Below are 9261 nucleotides of genomic sequence, written 5' to 3'. Positions count from 1 at the left end.
TGCAATATTGTGTTTTATTAACAAAGGCACCAAAGTGTAATACAACACAAGTCTCGATACACATGAGCACATTGTCACATGTCACATGTCTGAGCCATTACCAAGGTTGTGGATTGTTCTACAACGATGGTTACTTATGACGTCAATGACACAAGGGCTATAACTATACCTTATTCTTTCTTTATTTATAATACACAGCCAAAATAAAAAGAATTCTATGAACCTTTTCGAGTATGTAGTTTTTACCCAAACCCTAACACTCACAACCATACAGTAATATTGATTTAATAATTTTGTTGTACAAATATATTTGTATACAATAAAGGCTCAATTAAGAGTCACTAACCTCTGGTGGGTTCTTGGTGCAACCTGATGGTGTTGTCAGCAGAAATACTAAGCAAATGGAAATCTTGGGTTCCTGTTACTTCTCTGGCATTTTCCGATGTTGGCATGAAGTCTAGCCCTGTCACAAATATACTGTGGGCCTCCTTTACATAATACAGCTTCTGCAATCAAAATTTGATGTCTTTTATAGTATTATTAACTCACATCTATAGAATAAAACAATGACAAGCATACATTAATAACTGACATAAGAAATGCTCTATAGATAAGCTTTGAACAGATCAGAACCCTTTAAATTCACATAATCTAAATTATGTTTTTTAAGATCAATTTTTTATGAGAAATCCACATTGGTTGTTCTGAAATAATCCATATGAATAATCCCATTTATTTCTATTATTTGATTATATATCCCTTTAAGAATTAAAATTCTGTTATTGTAAAGAAAAGATTATTTAAAGCTCTGTGCCACATCATTCCCCTCTTTTAATCTGCAAAATGATTTTTTTAAATCCTTTTTGCGAGTCAAAACAGGAACATTTTGTAATAGTAATATTCTCCAAAAAATGTTTAAGGTAAATCACATTATAAGTATAAGGTAAAACATTATGTATCAATTAAACACCTTCCTACATTGTTAAATCTTATTTTCACAAATATTAAAAAAAAAAAAGATTTTGAAATAAAATCAGTTTCGTAAAAAATAAATAAATGCTAGGCGATGTTCCCTTGGTCTTACCTGAAGACTGAATGCTATGTACACAGCGACACTGCCAGTTATCATACCAACACCAACATAGATACCATCTCGACTGGAAACAAGAAATAAAATAATTAGATGTCAGATCGCAAAACAACATACTTGAAATGTTGATTCAATGTTCATAAATTCTTTGATTCATAAGTTATCTCTTCTTTTGATAAATTGTAACTTTTATGCCATTTTCAGAATATATTTCTTAATGTAGGTTTCAAATAGTGACTCAACTCATCACAGAATTCTAATAAAAAAATATAATTCTCTCTTCAACCTGCATGACGCAATTTGCCACAGTACACCAGAAATAGAGCACTTTATATCCAAGAGGTCTAAAACAAATAAAGGTAGTGAATTGTAACACAAGCAGAGAGCACCAAAAACATCAGGCACATCTTACCATGTTTAAGTCCTGATATGAAGTGGCTTTTTATGTCTTGACAAGAATTTATATCATAAGAATTGTATGCATTAAGTTTGGTATTGTAGTAATTCACACCCTTAGGGGGTTTCAGTGTGAAACTTGACTTCACTTGAGACTTTTATCTTTTGTTAAACAATATGGGTTATGTCTTATCTTGATTAAATGATCAGATCATGCTATCAGGTAATTTACACACTAAAGGTGTTTTAGTGTGAATGCTGACTTCCTTTTAGAGATAATATCTTTTGTTAAACAATGTTATGCATGTCTTATCTTGATTAAGAGATCAAATTGTGCTTTAAGGTACTAGTAATTCACACCCTAAGGGTGTAACAGTGTGAATACTGACTTCCCTTGAGAAATCTTTTTTGTTAAACAAGATGGTGTCTGTCTTATCTTGATTAAGAGGTCATATTGAAGTTTAAGGTAAATCACACTCTAATAATGCTTTAGTGTGTATGCTGACTTCCCTTTAGACTTTTGTTACACTAACCATAACATAAAAATATGGTGATATACACACATGTATATCTATCTTCATTAAAAATAACTGAATGTGCTGTAATATATCAATTTAATTGATACAGGTGAGCTAAGAATTTGCACATATTTATCAAAACATTAACCTGAGACCTACAAGGGCCTGAGCTCTATTGGTGATCACATTTTAAGGGAAAGAATCAGTATAACTTATGTTTCACAAAAAGAAAGAACTAAACTTCAATGATACACAGCTCTCAGTATAAAGTTGTCTCCCTTATAAAGTACTTATACTATGTAGTATTTCAAGCAAAGAGAAATAACTATAACACAAACACAAAGTTAGCTCCCTTAAAAAATATAGCATTTCAAGCAGAGAAATAACTACACATACTCCAAATAATAAATCACTCTCAATACAAAGTTGTCTTCTATAAAACTATATTGGGCTTTTGAAGGGCCACAATCCAGTCATGCACAGGCATATTTGGCTGGTTAAAGAAAGGAACCGAGCTCTTATGATCCAACCAAAAACTTAATACTATATCGCATTCACAAGCAATTGTTTACAGACGAATGGTCCACAAGAATGATTTTTTTTTCTATTTTGGGATATATTGACAACCAGTTGAAAGGCTTTTGAAAAAGTAAAACAAAAACATTGTGTGACAAAATAAATGCTTTTTATATGTCGTTTTAACTGGTCCTTCTTGTTTTTCTTTTACTATTAGCTATATAACCAACTTAAATGAAACGAAATTCTATTTTATCTTACTAAGAATACCAAAATCTGTTTAATTTGGGAAACTTTCATGCAGCTCCTTGGGAAATTTAATCCTTTTATGGAATTGACAAGACCCTTTATTTTGACCACTTTTATAAAATTGAAAAATACTAAGATTCAATGAGCATTTGGGGGGGGGGGGGGGGGGGGGGGTAATATTATCTATTAATCAAGGTTGTTTGTAATCTTGTAATGAGAACTCAATCGTTTTATTCCTACCTGACAGCCATGGAAGACAGCACCTCTGTTCCAGCGTTCACAACCAATCGTGGCTTATAAGTCTCGCCATCCCACTGAGCAATGAAACAGGGATCAGGCTTTGATGAACGTTTTACTGGAATGTTGATTGTGTAGAGAGTATGGCCTTTTTCTGTGCTGCCCGCTTTAACTCCAAACCTGGAAACAATATAACAGATCTATATTTCGTCCAGCAATATCCTTTTAACTGAATTCATAGGGAGTCGGCAAATTGCCTCCCCCAATATACTAGTAAAGAATGTATGGAAAATCCATCTTCATTCTTTTTTACGAATAACATAAATGCTAAAAATACTAATATTTGATACCAAATCACTGTACCTGCATGCCCGGAACCTGTGTTCGCCCGTCTTGCCAGGCCACTCCATGTCAAGGTGGCGCTTGCCATCTTTCACGTTCCACACAGAGAAACTGCTGCCTCGAGATATGGTCACAACCTGATAGAAACAAATTTCAGCATATAAAAAAGGTTCCAGATGGAAAAATTGCAAGATGTGATGTATACCTTTTTTGAAATCTGATAGATACAAGTAACCATTTATTTGAGTTTCCAGATGGAAAAAAATGCCACCAGTGATTTTTCACCCCCTCAGGCTGGTACAAGATTTAGCTTATCCATTCTATCTCGGTTTCATTATTAAAATATTTATATATATATATATATATATAACACGCTATATAGAATTTTTTCTCAACATGGTTGGTACAAGTTTCAGCATTTAATTTATATTCATTTATAATACCCAGTATATCAATTTCATCCTTCTAATATCAATTTAAATTAATAAAATTAGGCATTAAAAGACAAAATAAATGTGGAATTTTGGTTTAAGATTAAATCTATTTAAATTATGATCATTGAAAATTATATTATATATTTTGCAAAACTCACTCAAAATATAAATAAATATAATTTTTATATATATCTTATATTTTTACATTTCAATAGCGCTAAAAATAAATGTTATAATTTTGTCTAAATTTACTTATAAAGAGCCTCCATTTCACCACGACCGTCCTTTTTCTTACATCCTATCACACCATATGTTTTGAGAAGTATGAATGTTACCCAGGGTTATCAATGTTATCCAATTCAGACACAAATGACAATGACAGGTGTGGGTGACACATCATCAATCCATTAATGCTGCACTTCAAAATTCTATTGCCCTAAGCTATGTTACACAACATTATACAGGTCATAATTCACAAATAATATACAAGCTGTTTCAATGAACAGATTTTTAAGTCTTTGTAGACACAGATTACAAGATAGATAATATATTGAAAATGAAATACAAGTGATATCCTTGGGGCCAACTTTATAGACCATTTCTCAAAGTCCCCTGGGTGGTCTGAATAGAGAGGTTTTACTGTATTATGTTTTGCTTTATTGACTTAATGATCACAACAAAAACATATGACATGTGTACAGTTAAAAAAATATTGGCTTTTAAAAAATTGACATTATTTCCCCAGATGAATAAGCACAAAATATTGCTTATATTTTTTATGTGTACACAAATCATTCACCTTTTAGTTTTGATCATTCGAGTCAAAGCTCAATGTTATAATGCATTACAATATTCTCTCTTCCTACTGGACAATTTTTAACTCTGAGAACCAAGCAACAACAAAATCTCTCGCATTAAAATTCTCATGTCATGACCTTAAAGTTGTCGCCTGAAATAACCTCCAAAAACTCAACTTACAACTCGCCCTTTTATTACCTTAAAACTCTTGCCTTGTAACCTTAAAATCTTATCTCATTAACCTTAATACTCTCACCTTATATTAACCTTAAATATCCTGCCTAACAACCTTAAAATTCTTGCCTTATAACCTTAAAACGCTGCCCTTATTACCTTGAAATTCTCGCCTTATTGCCTTTAAGCTCTCTTCTTATTACTTTAAAACTCTTACCTTATAACCTTAAAACTCTTACCTTATAACCTTAAAACTCACGCCATATTACCTTAAAACTCTAGCTTTCTACATTTCCTGCACAATTACCTAAATGCTCTTGAAGACCTTTACACATTCGCTTCATTACTTTCAAACGCTCGGCTACTTTAAAACTCTCATCATATTACCTTATCTCCCCTTGGTGAGAAGTCAAGGTCATCTATTTCAGATTTGTGAGCTGCTATATCATGTAGTTTACTGAGGTCCTCAGTCTGAAATAAAACACAAATTTCATTCATAAAACTGCATTCTCACAGATTTACCAATTTTACAACTTTTTTATTTTTTGTCTTAAAAAGAGCAAATTTTTGCACAAATATATGCAAGCCATTAATTTAAGATTGCTGACAAATAATCAGATCAAAGAATTTCATATTTCCATTTGAAAATTAATGTTTAATGGCCTGAACCATTTGTAACAGTTTAAGAAAAATGCATAAAAGATCAATTTTTGAACTGAAATATAAAATTCTGCGATATTATTTTTTGTCAGCAGTCATTTTTTACTGCTTTCCATGCATATTCGCAAAAATTGGCTAGTTCCAAGACAAATAATAAAAAAGTTGTCAAAACGTTCAATCTGTGAGAGTGCAGCTTTAAAAAATACTACGAAAAACTAGGAACGGTGGGAGAGCCTGCTTACCCTATCAAGGCAGATGAACTTAAATGTTCTTTGAATATAATGTAAAACTGAAGTTAATAATACCTTCCATATTCTAAGATGACCATCACCTCCACCAGTTGCTATTATGCTTCGGTCTGGACTAAACTGAACACACTTTTGAAATCCTCCATCACTTAAGAAGTCTGTTTTCACAGTTCGTAAACAACCTACATCGAATGTTACACGTTTTGTTTGATTAGAGTCAATGTTGGCACCACCGTTTGTTTCTTCCTTTGTGGATTTTCTTTTAACAGCTTCTGTGGAACTTCCAATATTTTGCACTGAAAGATAGAGAACATTTTTGGATAAAAATATGTGTACATATATCATTTCTCATTGAAAAAAAAAATCCAACAAAAAATATGTGGATGGTGTGAGTTCTACAACAACACTTCTCGGGGTTCACAGTGGTCGAAATTAGCACAAGCCCGCAAGCCCTGCACTGGTAAAATGTCTTTCGGGCTTGCTCAAATTTTGTATTTTATATAGCAGGGCTTGTTCAAAAATTTGATGCCAAGCAATAGTATAAGAATTCGGGCTTGTTCATCCACAAGTCTAATTTCGATGACTGGGTTCAGGAATTTATATTGTGGTGAATAAAACCTATGAACTTAACATATATCATAGGAAGTTATAAACATAACATATATTTAAATACAACAAAAGACAAATGTTAAAAAGACATAATACAGGGTACAATACAATAACCACGCCCGTGTAATGGAACATATAGAAATACAAATGTGTTTAATTATTTAAATATTATTTTAATACAAACTACTTATCTTTAACTTCTGTATGTAATGACTTAAAACAACAGTTTTGTGATAAGCCGTGTTATAATATTTAGCAAACTGAAAATTCTGTCAAACTTGGCAGTTTGATGTTCAAGTCTTGAATGATTGGAGGAAAATATAGCAGGTTTGTCTGGTGCAGTGAAGATATAAATATCGACCAATGAAATTAGTCTGGTGCAGTGAAGATATAAATACTGACCAATGAAATTGTAAATTAAATATATAAATTCTGTTTAAGACATCACCCCATACAGAACATTGTACATACATGAAGATTACATGGACTGAACAAATGACAATTACATGGACAGCACAAGTGACAAAACAAAATGGACTGCTGGGGTGGAGTTGACCTGTCTACAAATAATAGATCATGGTCATCAAAAATAGACTAAGGAATTTACAAACAAGAATCCTTGGGCTATTTATTTGTTTTAAAAGGGATCTGTTCATGGTTTGAAAAATGCACTTTTTATGGATTTTTTTTTGTATAATGTAATCATGAGTGGCAAATAATTAGGTGTGTTAAAACTAAGATACTGACAGCTTGAACCCTTCAGCAAATGTTAACATTTATATGCTCAATATTATCTTTGAAATCCACAATTTTATATATGCATTACTATCGCTAATTAACAAAAGACTGAATCATGATTGGTTGATTGACATTATCTTGTGATGCTTGCATTGTTTTTACTGAAGGTTTAAATTTCTGTCAGTTTAGTATGTGTCCCTGTGGAACAGTTGTTAAATATCAGTTTTCAGTTTTTTTCTTGACTGTAGCCTAGTTTGCTCCCCACTAAAACAAGGTGTTTTTTTTTAATATGCTTAAATTGTACTTTTTGTATAATTTCGCTAACCAAAGAATGAAAATAATTATATTGTAAGTGTTTTCAGATGCAAAACCGGGAAAATGTATTAGTGCAAAAACATGATGCAGTCCCTTTAAAAAACAAATCTGAGTTGTGGAGCAAGTGCCAATACTCACCTATTATTACATAGAATTAGTGAATTAGTGAATTAGAATGTTTTTATCTGATTATTATATTGACACTCGTATTCAAAATCAAAACAATACACATGTATAACAAACATAATTTTTTTGTATCAATAAACCTTAATCTCTTACCTAATAACGTCTTTATTGAAACTATTAATTTTTGATAATAAGATTGTATCTGTGTATTTAATAGCTGAAAACGCTCAAATATTTAATGATTGGTGAGTGCTTAAAGATTTACAGAGATAAACTAACATCTCATATAAAGATAGAAATACTGTTTTTTTCACCTTCCTTTCAAATTAAACAGTTTAAACAACCATTTTTTTAATGTTTCTTCATCTGTTTTGGTAAATTAAAACATTTGTATTAATTGTGGTATATCTTATTTGAGAGTAAGTGCATCTTGAAAGAGTGCCAAAATTTTACCCCACTTCCAAAGTCAAAATATTCTTTTTCCAAAATGTTACAAGAAAATTGCACCTTCAAAACAAGTTGAAAAATATCTAAGCCATAAATTGAACCCCAAAAATGTTTGTACAGAAAATGGATGTTTTCTAAGAAACCAATCTTTATTATATTATAATTCTCTGTTAATGTCATGGTCGAAATAAGCACAAGCCGGCAACACTAGTAAAATACATTCCTGGTTTGCTTAAATTCTTGTTTATATATAGCAGGGCTTGTTAAAAAACATAATGCCAAGCTGTGTAGAAAAGGGATTCCGAAATGTTCATCCAAAAAGAATAATTTTGATGACTGTTCTTAATACAGTTTTCAGCTGCTTAGACTGTATTTGGTCGTGATGATTTACTGTATATTTGATGTCAATATATACGTCTCAAGGCATGGCTGATTATTGAAGCAGGGTTCATACAGATCCTAGGTACCAGAATTCCATGATTTTTCCAAGACTTTTCAAAGATATTGCTTAGTTTTCCATGATACCATCTAAACACACGAAACTCAAAATTAGGACAATGAAATACAAAGTTTACTGGTATACTGACATTTAATTAGCAAAAGTTATTTATTGTAAAATAAGTGCTGTTTTTTATGTTTGGGACAAGTGGGTGAGGGAATACACATATCCGACTGGACAGTTTCCTCCCTTTTCATTACAACAGGTTTGAAATAAGATTTAAGAGGGGCACATGTTTTTGTGACAGTGTTTTATTATGGAGTGAAATACTTCCAACATGTTCTCCACCCTTCATGTGCGATTTAATAGCACCTTCACCCATATTTGACAGATCAATAAGTTTGTCACACACGTTACACAATGTTTTTCGATTATCGGGCTTAAATGGCTTCAACCAGTCCTTGTTATGTTCATTTGTGTCCCACTGAGAGCTGTATTGACAAAGTCCTTTTCTAGGACGCTTTTTTTACGCTATAAAAACTCGCAAAAGCACACCAAAAGAAAACGGAACCGGTGCAGTGGTAAAGTTTTAATGTTCGAATTGTACCCAAGCAGATTCGCACTCGATATAGAATTGAATAGTTCCTAGTGATGTAATGTTACAATTTGTCATTTAAGTTTGGATTATTAAGATTAAATTTTAACAGATTAATTGTTTTACGCACTTACAGACTTGTTCCAGAATACTTTTCAACTTTCCATGACGATTTTTTAATATTCCATGATTTCTCCCGGATAATATCCAAATAATCAAGATTCCATGATTTTTCCAGACAATCTTCGTTTTCAATGACTTTTCCAGATCTGTGCAAAACTTGTGAAGTATCTTGTTTAAGACCACTTGTGCTTTGTTTTTGAGGGTAGC

The 9261-nt window shown here is 32.0% G+C and overlaps 1 protein-coding gene across 1 annotated transcript in view; it reads right to left on the bottom strand.

The window, feature by feature from the left end:
- LOC128213828 (prolactin regulatory element-binding protein-like) overlaps positions 1–9261 on the bottom strand; it is a 40658-nt gene that overhangs the window by 19585 nt on the left and 11812 nt on the right. The window contains exons 3-8 of the mRNA XM_052919887.1: positions 5720–5958; positions 5142–5225; positions 3370–3485; positions 3010–3186; positions 1085–1157; positions 347–506 (exon numbers count right to left, since the gene is read on the bottom strand). Coding sequence (XP_052775847.1) covers positions 347–506; positions 1085–1157; positions 3010–3186; positions 3370–3485; positions 5142–5225; positions 5720–5958 — 849 coding nt within the window. The remainder of the gene's footprint in view (positions 1–346; positions 507–1084; positions 1158–3009; positions 3187–3369; positions 3486–5141; positions 5226–5719; positions 5959–9261) is intronic.

Source organism: Mya arenaria, chromosome 13 (assembly GCF_026914265.1).
Source record: "Mya arenaria isolate MELC-2E11 chromosome 13, ASM2691426v1".
NCBI classification, from domain to species: Eukaryota; Metazoa; Mollusca; class Bivalvia; order Myida; family Myidae; genus Mya; species Mya arenaria.
This window is presented reverse-complemented; position numbering and strand designations above follow the sequence as displayed.